This window comes from Phascolarctos cinereus, unplaced genomic scaffold (genome assembly GCF_003287225.1).
Source record: "Phascolarctos cinereus isolate Bilbo 61053 unplaced genomic scaffold, phaCin_HiC Scaffold_4;HRSCAF=312, whole genome shotgun sequence".
Classification (NCBI taxonomy): domain Eukaryota; kingdom Metazoa; phylum Chordata; class Mammalia; order Diprotodontia; family Phascolarctidae; genus Phascolarctos; species Phascolarctos cinereus.
In genome coordinates, this window is record NW_027555847.1 from 681,214,371 (window position 1) to 681,232,992 (window position 18,622).

At 50.1% G+C, this 18,622-nt stretch overlaps 1 protein-coding gene across 1 annotated transcript; it reads left to right on the forward strand.

Moving 5' to 3' along the window:
* Nucleotides 1–1,666: 1,666 nt before the first annotated feature.
* Nucleotides 1,667–18,564, forward strand: LOC144456596 (uncharacterized). The gene is made up of 13 exons (XM_078151827.1): nt 1,667–1,688; nt 2,132–2,224; nt 3,209–5,827; nt 6,369–6,482; nt 7,174–7,964; nt 8,817–8,895; nt 9,434–9,547; nt 10,350–10,463; nt 11,484–11,597; nt 13,480–13,683; nt 13,791–16,724; nt 17,198–17,302; nt 18,341–18,564. The coding sequence occupies exons 1-13, from the start codon at nt 1,667–1,669 to the stop codon at nt 18,562–18,564; spliced, it is 7,527 nt and encodes a 2,508-aa protein (XP_078007953.1).
* The last annotated feature ends 58 nt before the right edge of the window (nt 18,565–18,622 follow it).

An 18,622-nucleotide genomic window follows, 5' to 3' on the forward strand; every position in this document is an offset into this window, starting at 1 on the left:
GTGAGGAGGGTGTTGCTAACTGAATGATTCTGATAGCTCTCCTAATTCCACCTTTTTGCCCTTCCCAACCAATCAACTGCTCAGCCACAGCACAGTCCAACAGGGGCCCTGTGGCAGGAACTGCCCTGGCTACAGCTTCTGTAAGCAGTGAACCTGGGTGCTTTTTTTCCAGAGACTTCAGGGGAGACAGTGAGTGGGGAGACAGCTCCTGGCTCCGCCACTCCCCAGGCTACTGATGTACCGAGTCCACCTCTACAAGCAGGCTTGGGTCTGGGGCACCCACAGGAACCATCTCACCTTTGGTAGGAGCCACCATGGAAGCTGAGACCTCTATCCAAGTGACCACAAGACATGAAGACCTTTCTCATACCCCACTTGAGCCCACTTTTGCTCCAGGTTCCAGCATTCCCTTAGAGGCTAGCACACTTGGGACAGTTTCCTCTACTCCCCCTGCAGCTGCCCCAGCAGCAGGCGTGACCACTGGGGAGATCCCTTACCCAGTTCCCACACTGCTGCCTACTCTGGTTGATTCCTTGTACATACAAGTTTCTGGTGGAGGGATAGAAACGAGCCCTAAAGTCACCTGGGTGCAACCTGCTTCATCCCTGCTAAAGACCATGTCTCCAGCCCCAGAGAGGGCCAAGTCCCAGGCAGGAACTCAGCTGAGCTCCTCTACCCCACCTCCCACTGACCTGAGTAATGTCCCAACAACTGTAGTGGGAGACATGGGCACAGCCGTGCCATTTGCAAAAAGAACAACTGAGGCTGTGATAGCGATGACACCTGGCACCTTCCCCAAGCCTGAAGACACATCTCACACCATTCGAAGTCCACACACCAGCTCCTTGGACCCTTCATCCATTCCCTGGACTGGGAGAATGACCTCCTTGAATGTAGAGAAGGACTGGTTCCTTCAAGTCTCTCCACAGGCCCTCCAGCTCATCTGACACCACACCTGGGGCGCAGACAAGCAAAGACGCTGCTCCATCTACTGACCCTACTGAGGGCTCCGCTGGACAGGGGGCAAGTAGTCCAATTTATGCCACCAGTGAAAAATTGCGGAAAAGCACAAGTGTATCCTCCAAACCCCCCTGGTGGCCAAGGAAGGAACAGCAGGTTCAGAGACTGACTCAGAATTCACGGATTCCTTCTATTTTGGAGGAGGGGTGAGCACCACCCCCAGTAGTATCTGGTCAAGCTCAAGTTTGACCTCTATCAGCACTTCAGGGGTAGAATCCCATACATCCCTCAGCGCCCCAGACACAGACATAAGCCCATTTTCCTCTGAGACCTCTCTCTCTGTCGACACTAGCACCAGCATTAGGATAAGTCCTTTTGGAGAGTCCACTACAGACTCATACGCAGCCCTCACCCTCACCCAGATACCAACCACAGCTGCAGTCAAAGCTTCTGTGACTGTGGAGTCAGAGACTGTGATGGTAGAGACATCAGCTCAAGCAGCCTCATTTTTCACTCCTGGGATGCAAGGTGTACAGATCTCACCATCTCTTCCTTTGGAGACTACTGCTAAAGAGGGGAACATTCCAAGGGAAGAAACAGTCACTGTTCCCTCTCCTAGTAACTCCACCCAGCTTACAAGTAAGCTCCCACTTTTGCTTCCTTCCAGTAAGGTTCCGAGGGACCTTACTGTGTCCTTTGGGAGGTCATGGTGGGCTCTGCCCTGGGAGGTGAGAGGTAAGCCACTGAAAAGGAGAGGCATTTCCTGTCTTTGGCATCCCTCTCTCAGGATCCCTATTTCAGGCCACCTTGAAGCCTTGGCTTCAGGGACTTTATCTGTTAGACCTAGCAGGTCACTCCAGCTGCCCTCTGACCACTCCCTTGGGAGAGTGACCACATTGTCCTTGCACTCAAATGGCCCTTTCTACCCCTTGGAGGAGAAGGAATTTTAGTTTTATCATGTCTAAGTTAAGCATAATATTGTTCGGAGGTGAGCTTGGGATTTGGAGAAAGAGTTCCCAGGAACCAAAAAAAAGCAAGAGAAGAAGTGAGAGGAGTAACCAATGTACAACTCTTTGGTAGAATAAATACCAGAGGCCAGGGTGTTTTCTTCAATGCCTTTCATATGTCAACCAGGACTTATCCGGAGCCCTGCCCTTGTTCCTTCCTGCAGGTAGCAGTGTTGGCATGGCACCCATCACACATGCCCCAGTCCATGGAGCCACAGGAAGTCCTCCAGGCCCCTCACCCACCATGGGTGTAGTTGGTAAGTAAAAGCCTTTTTCTGGCTGTTCATCTCATCAGGGTCTGGTTGCCTGCTCTTGGGGGATGGTAACATGGATTCATTTGCAGAGACTGAAAAGAAGAAGGCTCTGAGGGAGCGGTTTGGTGTCAATCTGTGGGGGCTCCAGGGAGTTTAGGTCCCACTGTTTTCCTCATTCTTTTGGCTTGCACCTGGGGACAGTTTGCTCTGATCTCTCATCTTCAAGAGAAAAGGCCTGATTAGAACCATGATCCATGTTGCTCATTCACATCGATCAGAGTAGGGAAGATGTGGAATCCTCTTCTTCAGGGCTTCCAGCCCATGTCCCATTCTCACCTGTACACTTCAATTGCATCCTGGATTCAGGTGGAAGGAAATGAATATTTGTGTTTATTCTTTTCCCTTTCACATTCTTTCTCTTTTCCTCTCTTATCCTTTTCTGTCTTCTCTCCCCACTCTCCTCTCTTCTTTTCCTCTCTTCCTTTCTCCTTTCTAATTGCACACTGGCAAAGTATTGGGCTACCTCTTTAAGTGACCTTAATTTTGCTCCTTGGAACAGAGACTAGACAACATTAACATTAAGTGATTTGGAGAAGATGAGTTTTAGCTGTTTTCCCATTGTGGCTGCAGCCTGGAGGTCAGGGGGTATTCCAGCTACACATTGTACCTTTGGGTTGTATTCTCTTCCCTCAAGACTCAGATGGTTTGAGGGATTTCTAGGATTTAGCAGATGGCTCTCTGCATAAGGATCCAAGGGACATCATGTATGTCACAGATGAGTGGCTGGCTGGACACAAGAAGGAGTCCTCAGGCTAATCAAACAGCTTATAGCTCCCTGCCCTTGAAGAACAGAATAAGCTATAGGGATTTTTTAGTGTCTGTGCTGAGGAAGGAGCCAAACTTAGGAGAGATAGGGGTAACTAAATGAAGTCCAAGGTGCTCAGGAGCTCAGCACTTCCATATGTGCCAAACAAACTCTTCTTCTAGTCACAGGCCTGTCCAACAGGAGCACAGTGTCAGGGGGTGCCACAGATGAATCTCATGCAAACAGAGAGTCCACAGAGCCCCCAAAAGTCTCAGAGATGGGATCCAGTACTGGACTTTTAACGTTGGAGACTCCAAGAGAAACTGGCTGCACAGAGACAGCCTCTGGTTCAGCCTCTACTCAGGCCACAAGCTTCAGCAATCCAAGCGACTCTTTCCATACAGGAAAATCTTTTGCAGAAACAGAACACAGCCGAACACTGGCTCTGTCTTCGTCAGACCCAGTGTCCACCAGCAAAGTCACAGAGATACCCCCCATTTCCATCATGACCTACACAGGGGCTTCCACCATCCCAGGGATGCCTGAGGCCCAGATGAGAACTGAACCCAGCTCATTTGGGCTGCTTCTTACTACCATGAATAAGACTTTACCTTCCTTGGGAGGAGGCCCAAGTACACCTCTTCCATCCATGGCAGGGACCACAGAGAGCAGGACTGTCTCTCACAGCATCTCTGAGCCCACAGACCCTGCCCACACCACTCCAGGACAGCTCACCAGTAACAAGGGGACTCTGGAGCCTCCTTGGACTGATGGAATGACCTCCTATCACTCCCCCAGTATGAGACAGGAGCTGGACTATTCCACCACTCTCCCAATCCCCTCTGCCTCCTTGGGCACCATGACACTTGTTACCATGACTGGGGAAGAGAGGACAGATGCTCCATCTCTACCTCCAGCCACAAAGGGGACCCTGTATCCTGAGAATGGGGATGGGCTCCTGGCTTCTACTGAAGGCTTCCTCCCCACCACCAGCACAGAGATCAGTCCAGATGTGGCCTCCACATCCACATTCATGGCTGAGCCAAGTTCTGCAGGCAGCCCTCAAATATCAGAGAGCAGCAAGGATCCATATGGTTCCTTATATGCTCCTGAGATCACAGTTGGCCAAGTCACAAGTCAAACTGGAGGGCCCAGCACTGACTCACCTGTGGATACCACCTCAGGCCATAGCTCAGGTGTTTCTACAACTAGTCTAGGAGCAGAGACCTCCTCCCATCTGGTGACAGTGACCTTGGCTGAAGCGTTCCCTGACGGTGCCCCTGTGTCAAGCAGAGATGAAGCTCCAATTAGCCCATGGTTTTCTACCCCAGCTGAAGCAGCCAGGAGGGTGTTAAGCACAGGGCTGAGTTGGCTCTGGACTCCAACTCCAGCAACCCCTGAAGCCTCCTCAGGGAGCCCCTTAATGGTGGATGGCATAAGTTCAGCTGTCCCAGGTACTGAGGGAACAAATCTGACTCCCAGTAGCAAAATCATGGACATCTTACCGATCTCTCCTACTTCTGCGCAACATTCTGAGAGCCCAGTGTTGGGAAGAGGGGCTAGCCCAACTGCTTCAATGACCACATCTTTGCCGCTAAGATCAACGTCTTCAGACACTGGTACTGGAGTGCCAGGTTCATCTTCTACAGCTGTTAGCTCATCTTGGGAGGGGAGTAGAGACCATGAGGTGCTGTCTTCTGGCTCAGAGACCAACCCTATTGTCTCCTTGACCACTTCAATCGTAGAAGATTCAACCAGAGATATCTCAGCTCCTGTGACTGGAGAGGTCAGTATAGGGAGATTGAGTCAAGAGCCCAGTACCAGCCTGGGAGAGATCCCAGCCTCCTCAGAGGACACAGCACCCACGGGGATGAGCCCTATTTCTCAGCAGGTATCTCCTGCTAGGAGCACAGAGCTCTCTCCAGGTGTCACACCTGTTGCTGGCCCATCAATTCTGCCAGCCAGTGACCTGCCCACCAAATCCGCATTAAGCCCTGGCACACTAGAAGAAGCCAGGTCAGCTTCCGCTCCTTCTCCAGGCACGTGGCTCAGCCCTTCATCCATTTCTCCCATGTCCACATCAGAGAACAATGGAGCTTCTCCTCCCAGGACCACTTCTTCAAGCCCCACAGAGCTCATGCCAGATGTCTCGACGTCTGTTCCAGCCAGCGATTCAAATAATGTCGTATCCACCTTCTCAGAGAAGACCAGCATGGAAACTGATTCCAGTTCAGCTGCCCCTCCGCGCAGCAGACTGCCAGGCTTCATTGGCTCAGTTACTGTGACAGGGGCCCCATGGTCTGCAGAGGAGACCATCCCCCAGGGCCCACAGCTGGCCACAACATCAGGGAGTGGCCTCACCCTCAGCCCTCCCCTGACAGAGACTCCACTTTCCATCACCACAGATGCTGGCTCATGGACAACTTCATCCACCTCTGTGAGCAGCCAAGCAATGGCAGCAGACACCAGCATTCCTATGCTGCTGGGCAGCACCTCTGCTGGGGCCACCAGCCTTGCGTCCATCCCTTCCTCAGAGGCAGGTTCTCCAGGGCTGTCAAGACCCAGCCCAGACTCCTCTGCTCTGTTCATCCAATCGTCAGCCTGGACAAGCACCTCTGCCCCAGGGATGGCCCCATCCTCTGGGTCCACTTTGTTCTTTCCCACCACCACCGGGTCGGAGGAGAGCACAGAAGATAGAGCAACAGGACCATTCGCACCGTCTTCAATGGACGTGGAGAGCTCGTGGACATCTGCCCCTTCCCACTCAGGGAGCACGCTCCAAGCAGACCTCACTTCCTCGGGTACAGTCTTTGTTCCCACATGACTATGATCTCCTGCCCCTGTTTAGGATCTAGTTTGAGTGGGAAGGTTGATCCATTTCTGCTTCAAGGTGGGAAGCAGCCCTGTGCACTTCTGAGGAAGGCATGCCTTGCCCTGAGGGGGAATGCTGAGTGTTTCACCTGGGGAGCCTATATTTGCATACATTCAAGAGCTCTGACTTCTGGTGGTCACTCTCCTTCTCCACCCTGTTGGGGAGGCCCACATTGTCGTCCTCGGGGCTGAAACGACCCTTGAGATTTTCCGGGGATAAATTGCACGTCCTCATTCTGATCCGCAGCTTTGTGCAGGATGCAGAATTGGGCTGTGGAGAATAGGATGCTTCAGACCATGTTTTGAAGGGAAAGTGTGAGCAAAGACACAGAGAAGACGTGGATGAGGCTTTTGGCTACCTTAAATTTTTTCCTGCTGCCTCAGATCTGGGAGGTTTCTCTGCCTCACGTAGAGCAAGCCCTCAATACATGCCTGTCGACTGACTGATTTACTGACTTCCCGTCTTTACAGGTATCAGCCAGAGCCTTGGTCCCAGCAGCCAGAGCGTAGACTTACCCTCACAGGAAGGTACCGGGTCCCCAGCCAGTGAGTCCAAAGTGCCCACCACCACTGTCACTGCTTCAGGTCAGTAAGGGTCACCACTGTCCTTCCAATGGGGGACAATTCTCAATCAGGGTTCAGTTTCTTACTCCGCGGGGCTCTTCTTGGGTCTAGGTGTCTTTCTACACCATTGTAAGTTTCTGAGACCGTTTTCATTCTTTCTTCCTTGGTTTCTCTAGGGGAAGTCTTTCCCTGCATCTCTATTCCTCTGCGATTGAAACCCTGACTTGTGTCCTTTGGGAACTGGTGGGGAAAGAAAAGTTTGTCCATTGCTTTTCTAGGGGTGTATTTTGGGAAGGTACAAGGTTGTTATATAGATGGCCTCCACTAGCCTGAAGCCGGGATGAGCCAGAGGAAGTGGATTGGAGGGTGTGGTCTATGCAGCTGAGAAGTGCCTGGGAGCTTATCAGAGTGGGGTCAGGGCAAGCCTAGTGCTAGACTCCCAGTCTGAGCCCTCTCCATCCTGGCGTGTGCCAGCTTCAGAGGCTAGCTCAGGCTGTGGGAGGGAGCTTTGGGTGATGAAAGTGCTTGCCCAGGAGCAGGTGCCCGTGGTGAGCATGATGTGGGGAGAGAGAGTGAGTAGCGTAGCTTGGAGGGGGCATTGTCATCGAAAAGGGGAAGGAGCCTTGCAGAGAGGAGATGAGGGTGCCTGGGAGGTGATTCCCAAGCACCCCACTAGACACTTCCACATGTGCCAACCCATCCCCTCTTTTAGACACAGGCCTGTCGAGCGGGAGCCCAATGGCAGCAGGTCCCAGGGATCCATCCCCTGCCAGCAGAGAGGCCACGGAGCCCACCAGCCTGCCTGTGGTTGCCTCCACCATGGGAACCTCCACTTTCAGGAGAGCAGCAGTGAGCATCCCCCTACACACAGCTCCTGGCTCAGCCCCTGCTCAGTCCACCAGCCTCCCTGTGGGCTCTGCTTCAGGGAGCCAAGGTCTGGAGACACCTATGACAACCATGTCCTCTGTGGCAGGAGCCCGCACTTCCACTGACTCTTCTGCTGGCGTGACCACGGCCACTGGCTCCCTCCCGCTTGCTGCTACTTCAGCTGAGGTCCAGGAGGGTCCAGGCTCCAGTGCTCCCTTAGACTCCAACTCACTAGGGGCAATTTCCTCCACGGCCACCCCTAGTGCAGCCCTGACCACAGGGAGGGACCCTGACACCAAGCCTGCGGAGACTCCTGCCGGTGACTCCTTCCATACCAGGATCTCTGCTTCAGGGCCGACAAGCAGCCAGACCCTCGCTCTGTCTTCAGCTGACCCAGGCTCAACTAGCAAAGTGACAGAGACGCCCCCCATTTCCATCATTACCCACACAGTGGCTTCTACCACCTTAGAAAAGTCAGAGGCCCAGACAGGAACTGAGCCCAGCTCATCTGGGCTGCCTCTGACTAGCCTGAGCAAGACCTTCTCCCCCGAGGAAGGAGGAACAGCCACAGCCATGCCATCCACGGAAAGGAGCACAGGGCCCGTGACTCTGGCACCACCTCCACTCTGTCCACAAGTAAGCAGCAACTCCTGCCTTTCCTACTGGGGATTTTGTTACGCCATGTTGTTCAGTTGCTTTCCAGTCATGTCTGGCTCTTCATCACCCCATTTGGGTTTTCTTGAAGAAGGTACTGGATTGCTTTGCGATTTCCTCCTCAAGGGTATTTTACAGTTGGGGAAACTGAGGCAGGCAAGGTTAAGTGACTTGAGCACGGTTACACAGTAGTAAGTGTGTGAAGCCATATTTGAACTCAGGAAGATGAGCCTTCCTGCCTTCAGGCAGGGTGCTCTGTGCACTGCACCACCCAGCTGCTCAGGTGTGCATGGGAGTGAGTGAGATCAGGTATTGAAGTAATCACTTACTTCCTGACCCTCTTCTTTCAGAGTCTGTGTTTTGGGACCTGGCTTCAGGAAATTTATGAAATTCTTTCATGGTAACCCCAGTTCCCTTTTTAGAACTGTCTGGGAAGGCAGTCTGGTTGTTCTTGCACCTAATAAACCTCTGCCTTCTCTCCCTCCACCTCCTCTTATCTCATCTCATCTTCCTCTCTACCTCTCCCTTCATTGTGGCTCAAATTCACCCTCATTATTCTGGGTGAGTGATTTAGATAAGATATGAGATTGACCTTTAGAAGATGGGATCTGTGGAGCTACAGAAAGGATAGAAAGGAGTGATAGAAGAGCAGAGCCTACTTTTCCTGTTTGAATCTGTAGAGGACAGCTAGCTTCCCCCACAAGTTTTGGTAGCTGACAGTCCCCATCTGGGCAGTCATGAATCACTCAAGAAATGCTTGTTGACTTACTACCTAATGGGTTTCCCTTCCCATAGCAACCAGTGAGAGTCTGGCTTCAGGCACCCGTATTGTAGACATCTCTTTGGCTGGTGGCATCGCCGTCCCATGGAGGGACTCTCTGGCGTCCTCAGCCACTGTCGGTGCTTCGGCTTAGTAGACATCTCCTTTCTGCTTTCTCTGTTTGACCAAAAGTCTTTCCTCCTGGGCCACCTTTTTCTGCTCTTAGGAGTTCTCCATTTCATCATTGTTTGAACTGCTTTTCCTAGGACTTTGTTACTTAGGATAGAATTTCTGTCTCTGGGAACTTATTAATTCTCTCTTTTTCTGTTGCTTCATTTGACTCATTTCTCTGAGTTTTTCATGAGTTCTGTGCTAAAATACCCACTCTTTTCCTTTGGAGAGCTTACCAAAGCAAAGGCTTATCTGTTACTTGTCTCTGAGGCAAATAGAATTTAAGTGACTTGTGCATTTTCACACAAGTAGTAAATGTCTGAGGCTGGATTTGAACTCAGTTCTTCCTGACTCTAGGCCTAGCATTCTGTTCATTACCCCACCTAACTGCCTCTGAGGACTGACAGGAAGCACATAGTGCATGTGTTAGCTGCAGAGTTTGGACCTTTGCCTACAGTGCATTTCTTTTATGACCTTTTGACATGATTGATCCCTGAGTCCTTCCCTCTCTTTCACTCAGGAATCAACGAGAGTCTGGTGCCTACCTGGAGTATTCCTTCTTCAGCATCACCTGTAAGCACCCCAGGACCAGAGAGCGGTCCTCTGCTGTCCATGCCCACCATCAGCACTGCAGGTAAGTAGAAACCTCCTTTTTTCCTTTCCTACTGGATGGGTATTCAGTCCACTTGGGACTTTTCTTTCCCTTCTGTAAGGTAAAATCCGTTTCTTAGAGATTTACAAGACTGTCTTTAGTTAGGTATTTTGTGGGCCATGATTTCTAACATCTCATTTCTTGGGTTGTTATAATTTATCCATAGTTGGTTTTCACTCCTGTTATATTGTGATAGAAAGTAACGTCCTTGAGGGCAGGCATGTCATTTTCATCTTTTTATCTCCAGTGCTTTGCACAGTACCTGCTACATAATAGGTTTTTATTACATGATTCTTGGGTGAATGTTATGAAATATGCACTTTTTTCCTCTGTGAAGATGGACCTTGTGTATTGATTAGCTGTGGGCCCTGGGTTTTGGGAGCATCCCAGGGGCCCTCCTAAGATTGTTGGCAGCCTCCTTTGGAATTAGGTGACCCCTCTTCCTGTGGGATAATTTAAGTAAATTTGAATGTCCTGCCTGACACCCAAAACCAGAAAGGGGAGCTGGGGGGGTGGGATGAGGTAGAATCAACACTTCTGGAGAGTGGGGAGGGTTATTCCCCATTTCTAGGTCTGGCAAGGAGGGAGAATAGGTGGCCCTGAGGAGGGGCAGAGAAAGGAGACAAGAGAAGGTGATAGAAAACCACTGACTCTGATACCCAAGGCCGTGTCTTGTCACTCTGTTCTGGAATGGAGGAAGGAGCAGAATGTGCCCCTGTCTTGTTGCCCTCCACTGCTTCTGACACGACTGAGTCCTGGGTCTTTCCTTCATCCTTTTCTTTAGGCATTGATGATACTGTGGCAACGGTCACCCACATTCCAGACCAGGGAGTATATGGGCGCCCACGGGCATCTACAAGTGATTCTCAGGCATCCGGGTCCACCGTCGGTCCCATGGGTAAGTAGGAACCTCCTTTATGCTGCTTCTCTTGGGTAGCCACACTTGCTCAGTCTCCATTACTGATCTTTGGAGACAGCTGGCATATACAGGGCATTCTCAAAGTATTAGTGCACTAGGAGGTGAAATTAGGTTAACTGAACCACTCAGCACCAGCCTGGGGGAGATTCCAGGCTCCTCCAAGGACCAAGCACCCATAGGGACCAGCTCTGTATCCCAGAAGCCACCTTTACCAGGGGTACAGAAACTAATGCTGAATCAGGTTTGACCACAGTTGCTTAGAGCCACTAGAAGATTAACTGAACCACCTGGTACTAAGTCCTGTATCCCTGCTCGTGTATGTGTGTTTAAAACTTCAAGATTTTGTGAAGTATTTTACATACTTTTTACAGAGCTCTGTCCTCATCCCTCTTCTCTTCTTCCTCTACACTACTTCACTGGGTGATCTCATCAACTTCCATAGATTTAATTACTGTCTCTATGCTGATGATTCTCCAACCTCTTATTTTATGGATGAGGAAACTGAGGTCTAAAGGGGAATTGGTTTGCCCAGTGTCACACCAGTAGGAAGTATCCAAGCCAGGGATTGAACCCAGGTATAGGTCCTTCTATTTCCAGAGATCCTTCCATTTCACCATGTTGCCTCATGGGTGAATGCTCTCACTTGGGCTTTTCCTCTCCAGATCTCTATTTTGGGCTACTTTGGGGCCCTGACTTCAGAACTATGTCTGTTAAACCAGCCTAGTCCCTCTTAGATTACTGCACAGGAGGGTGATCTAGTGGTCCTTGTGGCCACTGAGTATTACTAGTGGTCTTTAGAGAAGTGTTCAATTGTCCAGATCTGAGCTGTAGTTTTGAAAGGTGGACCTTTCCTTGAGTCAGGGTAAGTAATAAGAAGTAACAATGCACAGAATCTTAGGCTATGCAGTTGGCCCATGTGGGTACCATGCATTTGCTTTCATGTACACCATGAATCATGCATAATGGATTCCCAGGCCCTCCCCTCATTCCTTTCTGCAGGCAAAGAGGCTGATGTGGTGCCCATCACACAAATCCCAGACCGAGGAGCACCAAGAGGCCCTGCAGCATTGACAATTGGTCCTCCAGAATGCATAGACACCCTCTGTCCTACAGGTAAGTAGAAGTCTCCTTAGATTCCTCTACTGGAGGGTCATTCATCCTCCTCTTTGGAGATAACACAGTGAATCACTTCCACAGACTGAAGTGAAGAGGCTTTTGAGAGGGGAGTGTGGCATCATCAGGCCCTTGTGGCAATAATTGCTTCCTTGATCTCTTTCCCTGAGCATATCATGTATGACCCTCTTTTCCCATTGGGAAAAATATTTCATGTTTGAACAAGGTGGGTGCCCTTCTGTGGTCCAACTAGAGCAGCCCAGTCTAGGAGTTCTTCTGCCTGAGCATCTGTTGCATTTCCTGTTCTCACCTATCTTTTGTCTAGAATTCATTTGGGTAAAACAAGGATATTGTTAAAGAAAATAGATCATATCCTTTCAGAATCTTTTTATATTTGCTAAATTTCTAATGAGAACTGGAGGCTGGTAGCCAAGTGTCAAAGGTAATGACCTATTTTGCTTTGGGACCTTCTCCTTAACTTGTCTAAGCAAGCTGACTTCTAGAATTTTGATTGCAGTATGTACCAGCCCAGTTCCCTGTCCCATGTTCCTGGATTGGATATCAGGGGAATTTCAACTAAGAAATGATCTCATTTATGTCTCCTTGTAAATACTATCCCGCCCTCATTCAATTCATTCACTTATTCTTCATGCACGCATTTAGGGTTAGGATTATTCATTCCTCAAGCCCTTGTGAGGTCAGGTGATTCTCAAAATTTAAATGATGGATCTTGGGATGAAGCAGGTAACCTCTGTGTGACTGTGGATCCATTCATTGATCTGTATAGTCACCCCAGAGTAGCAGTAGTCATGGTCCCCAGTGATACTCTTTGGTTGATGAACTTACTCATCAGGGGAGAGGCATCCATGTGTTCCATTGAAGGAGACAGTGAAGTGGTGCGGGTATCTCCCCAAGGAGGCAGTGGGTTATTGAGAAATGAGGATGAATAGCCTCCCCTCCCTCCTTCCCTACATCCTTGCACATGTCCCAACCAACTGCTCAACCACAAAATTCCGCAGCAAAAGCACCCAGGCAGGAAGTTCATCTCCCCAAACCTGAGACTCCCCAGGGTCCACCACCATTCCTGTGATCAGCTCTGTCAGAGCTTCTTTTTCAAATGCTCCAACAGAGGCAGTTGCCATGGAGACACTTCCTTCTACTCAGCCCACCAGCCACCATGTTCCTACTGGTACAAGTGGACAAAGAATTGAGACACCTACAGAATCAAACTCTTCTTTAATAGGAGCCACTGCTGTGCCCAAGACATCTGCAGGAATAAACATGGGTCCCAGTAACCTCTTGCTCCCCTTGACCACAGATGGAGCCACAGCTACCTCTGACTCACGTACTCCATTAAAGAGCATCCTGCCTGGGACACTTTCCTCTCCTCTCCCAATGATCACATCGAAAGCACACACAGCTACCACGGAGAGCACCAGTATGGGACCAATATCAAAGTCAATCCCACCAGATGCTCTCTGGACAACTGCCTCAGCTTCAGGGATGGGCACCAGTCCCTCTGTCTCCCTGTCTTCCTCTACCTCACCTTTCAGTGCCAGAGAAACGGGGAGAAGCCCCGCACTAACTCCAGTGCAAGCTGAGGTCACTACCCCAGAGAAGCCAGACACCCAGACACGAACAGAATCTGGCTCAGCTGCCCAGCCTACTTCTGTTGTAAGCATCATCTCAACCATTGGTAGAGGAGACACACGTGCATCCTTGGCATCCACAGAAGAGAAAACTGGGCCCATAACAACGTCTGTTTCCTTTCTGGAGAGTACAGATAAACCCTGGGCAATTCCCAAAGAGCAAACACATTCCACGGGATCCCCAAATCTTCCATGGCCAGAGACAATATCCACTGTTGCCCCTCATGATGTAGTACAGGAAGCCAACCACTCCACACCCCCTATGACAGGAGCCTGGACAAGCCAAACTGCACCTCCTGCCACTGAACCCACGGAGACCTCACAGCCTGAGGCGGTGACTAGTTCAGTTGAAGCAGTGACTGCAGATGCAACTTTCCCTCCTAGTGCCAGTCCAGGAGCCATCCTAGATTTCATCACTCATGACAACAGGCAGCTGGGTAGTAGTTCAGCCTCCATAACCACCCCTGTGTTTGAGATGAGTGTGGGGGGCAGTGCTTCAGGATCAGATGTTAGCACAGCTTTCCCTGCTGAGACTTTAGCTGATCCCCAGGCAAACCCTACTGGAGAGTCCAGCACAGGTCCAATGGCTATGCCACTCTGCTGCACCACACCCTCCTTACCACTGGGTCCAGGCTTGGAGCAGAAACAGTCTTGTCTCCTGTAACAACAGTAGCTTATGACTCCTTTACCAGTAGTAGCTCTGTGAGCCCCACAGAAGAAAGAACAGACAGCAGCACATCCTCTACCACATCTGAAGCCACATCTCTTACCATGACTTGGAGGGGCAGCACCTCTGCTTGGCCAAATATTCTCAGTTCATCACCCCCCGCAGCTTCATCTGGGATTGTTCACATGCCTAAGGACATCAGCTCAGCTGCCCCTACCGCAGAAAGTACAAGTCCCTCCCAAAGCCCCAAGGTCATAGAAATTGTCCCTCCTTTTCTTGGGACCACTCATAGCCATGATCCCCCCAAGACAGTGGCAGAAAGCAGCACTCGTGGCCTACCAACCACTTCCTCATCACCTCAATCTCCCATGTCCTCAGCTACCACTACTGGAGGACCAGTACTGTTGGCTACTTCATCTGGCTCAACTCCAAGGGAGATGATGACTCATGATATCCCACCCGAAGACTTAGAGGTGACATCAGATCTTTCCTTGGCCACCTTGGACATGGCGGCCATGGTTAGCACTGTCACAGCCACAGTGACAGAAGAGATGTCTTCAGTTCCTCCGAGGTCCAACACAGACACTCAAGTGAGCTCAGACCTACCTCCTAGTACCAGCAGCTCTAAGGCTCTCCATGAACAAAGCACATTCATCTCCCAGCCCTCCACCACAGCTAAATCCATGGATCTTACCACCCCTGGGGCAGATATCATCGCTACATGGCCACAGACTCTCTCTCCTTCAACTTCTGTAGCCTTATCTGGAGTTACTCCCATGACTGATGATGTAGGCTTGGTTGCTCCTGGCACAGAAAGTCTCATTGAAAGCAATGAGCCCACAGATATAGCTCCTCTTTCTATGACCACTGACAGTCCTGAGCTTCCAAGCATAGGGGCAGAGAGCAGTACAGGTGCCCCACTGACCACTGCTTCACCTCAATCTCCCATGTCCTTGGTAGCTGTTACAGGGCCACTGAGCACCTCTGCTGATTCAACTTCCCCAGAGACCATGGCTTATGGTGTCCCACGTACAGACACAGAGATGAGCTCAGATGTCCCCTTGACCACCTTAGCTATGATGGCAATACACAGCAGTTTCACAACCATGGTGATGGGAGAGATCTTATCAGCTTACCCAGAAGATCAGACTCACTTAAGCCTGTCTCCCAGTGCTAGTAGCCCCATGACTCTCCCTGGAAAAATCACCGTCATCCCACAGCCCTCTGAAGCTGTGATGCTTACCTCTACTAGAACAGATGCCACCACTGTTTGGCCACAGACTCTCCCTCCTTCAACTCCAGTGGCCTTATCTGTGGTAACTCACATGGCGGAGGACATGAGCTCAGCTAGCCTTGCCACTGATAAAACAAATCTCTCCTTCAACAGCAAGGTCACGGGCATGGCTCCTCTTTCTTTTGTGACCACACTCAGTCCTGAGCTCACAAGTACAATGGCAGAGAGCAGCACAGATGTCCCCCTGACCCCCACTTCTCCTAAAGCTCCTATAGTCTCAGGCATTACTCCTGTAAGAACAAGTCAATTGAGCACCTCTGCTGACTCAACTCTGTTGGGGCCCACAACTCATGGTGTCCCATATACAGACTCAGAAATGAGCTCCAATCTCCCTCTGACCACCTTAGCCATGGTAGTCACAGCTAGCACTGACACAGCCATGGTGATGGGAGAGGTATCATCAGCTCCTTCAGGACCCAGCCCAGAAGCTCAAGAGCACGTAGTCCTGCCTCCTGGCACCAGTTTGGGAGAGATCTCAACAAGTTCTGAGCCCAGGATTCCCAGAGAGACACGGCCTGCCACCCAACAGCCAGTCATGACCACAGTGACCCCTGCTAATTTTGGACAAGGATCAAGTCTAGCTGCCACGACGCTGGCTGAGCCATCTGAAACTCAAAGAGCATTGGTCACCAAAGTTCCACAGGCAAGTGACACCATTTCCCCATTGTCTCCTATTGAAGTTGAGATCACTGGAACAGGGACCATGACAGCTTCCACTCTGGCCTCTGGACTGGGAAGCATCCAGGTTTCCATGGACACCGTGCCAGGCTCAGAGGCCAACAAGACTTCTTTCACCTCCTCATCTTTCTTGGAAAGCCCTAGGACACAAGCTACTCATCCTGAAAGGGTAACAAGCAGTTCCCTGGCACTGTCCTCTTTGTCAACTGAGGAATCACTGAGAGCAGACACTGCTTCACCAGCCTCTGTTTCCACAGTGCTTTCTGAAGTCACTGCACCAAGGGCAAATGCTCAAGGGTCTGAAAATGAGAGCACAGCTACCCTGGAAGTCAGCACAGCTCCAGCAGTAGAGACTAGCCCTGCTGTGACCTTGATCCCTCCATGGTCAAAGGCCACAGCTTTGATCAGCATGGGTATGGAGACTATGTCAAGTTCAGCTGTCTCATCACCAGTAAAAACAAGTTCTCCACGTGTAGCTGATATCACCTCAGGTGAACTTTTCCTGGAGCCCTCCACAAAAGCAGCAACCGCCAGCCCTGTCCATGACTCTCTGAGCCTGAGCTCATACATCTCTCCTACTCTTACCACTTCTACAGTCTTGAGAAGCTCCAGTCCCACTGGGACTGCTCCTTCTTGGGAGGGATCAGGGACAGTCACTTTGACTGCAGGATCAGTGGAAACATCAACTCTAGCTGTGACTCTGTCTCCAGCAAGGATACAGGCAGCCTGGACATCATCACCTCCCACCCCAGCATCCCCAGCCTTAGAGGGCAGCAGTGCCAGGGCAGAGACAGCCTCTGTTTCTGCCCCTGTACCTACCAGCTCCACCCTGTTCACAAGTAAGCAGACTTCTAATTAAGCCTTCTATTTAGGGGATAACGCCTTGGAGGAGATGGATGGGTGGTGTCTGTCTGTAGTAGAATGAGAATCACATTTGGGCAAAGGCGTTAATATCATTTCCAATGAATTTCTCTTTGGATATCTGTTTTGAGCTACTCTGCAGCCTTGACTTCAAGGCTATGTCTGTTAGACCAGTGTCATCACTCCAGTCTGCCTCATCTCTCAGTGAGAAGGCAGTCTAATGGTCTCAGTTCTCAAAGCTCCTCTGATCACTTGTTGCTCAAATTAAGACATTCCCAGCTAGCTTAACATATAACAGGATTGTCCAGTACTTAAGTAGTGCTCTGAAGGAAAAATAATAGAAGGAATGAATTTTGGGGTTTCTAATCAGTAGGGACAATGTATTTTCTTTGGGTGTCCCAAGAATCTGACATGACTGATCCCTGGGCCCTTCCCTTATACCTCCCTGCAGATGGTTTGGGGTCTGTCACCCATATTCCTGACCATGGAGTGCCAGGAGGTACTGCAACCCTGACAAGTGGACCCCTGGCACCTGTGTCCACTGTCAGTGCCCCAGGTAAGTGGATGGTTCCTTTATCTTTCCTTTGTTGGAGTCCCAGCATTTCTGGGGTCTCATTTCCTGCTCTTTGGCAGTGACTCATTGGTTCATGTTTGTAACTTCAGAAGAACAGGCTTCTGAGAATAGGGTTTGGACTTAGGTTTCAAGCCATCAAGGATTATAGGATGAGAATCAAGAAATTTCGTATTTGGAGGAGACTTGAGTGATCATTCAGCCCTACCCATAACTGCAGGAGGATGCCCATTCCAGCCTAGCCAACAAGTGTCTGCACTGCAGCCCATCTAACCTTTGTTTATTGTGTAAGGCAACTGGGGTTAAGTGACTTACCCAGGGTCACAAAGCTAGTAAATGTGAAATGTCTGAGGCCAGATTTGAACTGAGGTCCTCCTGACTCTGGGGCCAGTGCACCACCTAGCTGCTCCCTAGACTAATTTTCTATCCTAATTCACATCCTTACATTCCTATTAAACATATTTTCACATTAGTTATGTTGTAAGAATTAGAACCAGTAGAAGGAACCACAAGAAAGAGGAAACAAAACAAAACAGAATAAAAAAAAGACCAAATATTATGCTTTGATCTGCATTCAGACTCCACAGTTCTTTCTCTGGGTGTGGATAGCATTTTCCATCATGGGACTTTTGGAGATATCTTAGATCCTTGCATTGCTGAGAAGAGTTAAGTCTATCAAAGTTAGTCATCACACAATGTGGCTGTTATTGTGTACAACATTCTCCTGGTTCTGCTCACTTCGCTCAGCATCAGACCACACAAGTCTTTCCAGGTTTTTCTGAAGTCTGCCTGCTCATCATTTCTTATAGCAGAATAGTATTATATTACATTCATGTACCACAACTTGTTCAGCCATTCCCCATTTGATGGGCATCCCCCGCAATTTCCAATTCTTTGCCACCACAGAAAATATTCTTCAATACAGAAGGAGTCCTACTAAGAGGCAATAGGAATCTGTCCAAATGATGCCAAACCTCCCCCATCAACCCTTAGGCACACTTCAGCCAACTGCTATGGTTACAGGATTTTCCACCAGAAGCACGGTGACACTGGATAGTGTGAGTGGATCTGACCTGGAAAGAGACTCAGCAGAGTCCACCAGCATCCCCATGACTGGGTCTACTGTGAGAGATTCCATTTCAGACACTGCAACAGAGATAGTCATCATGGAGACAACTCGAAGTTCAACAACCATTCAAGCCCCACCTTCTCACTGTGGCTTCTGTAACAGGTTGTCTCAGGCCTGAGACACACAGGAGAACCATGAACTCTCCCACAGAAGCCTCAACTCCACCTAAAGCATCT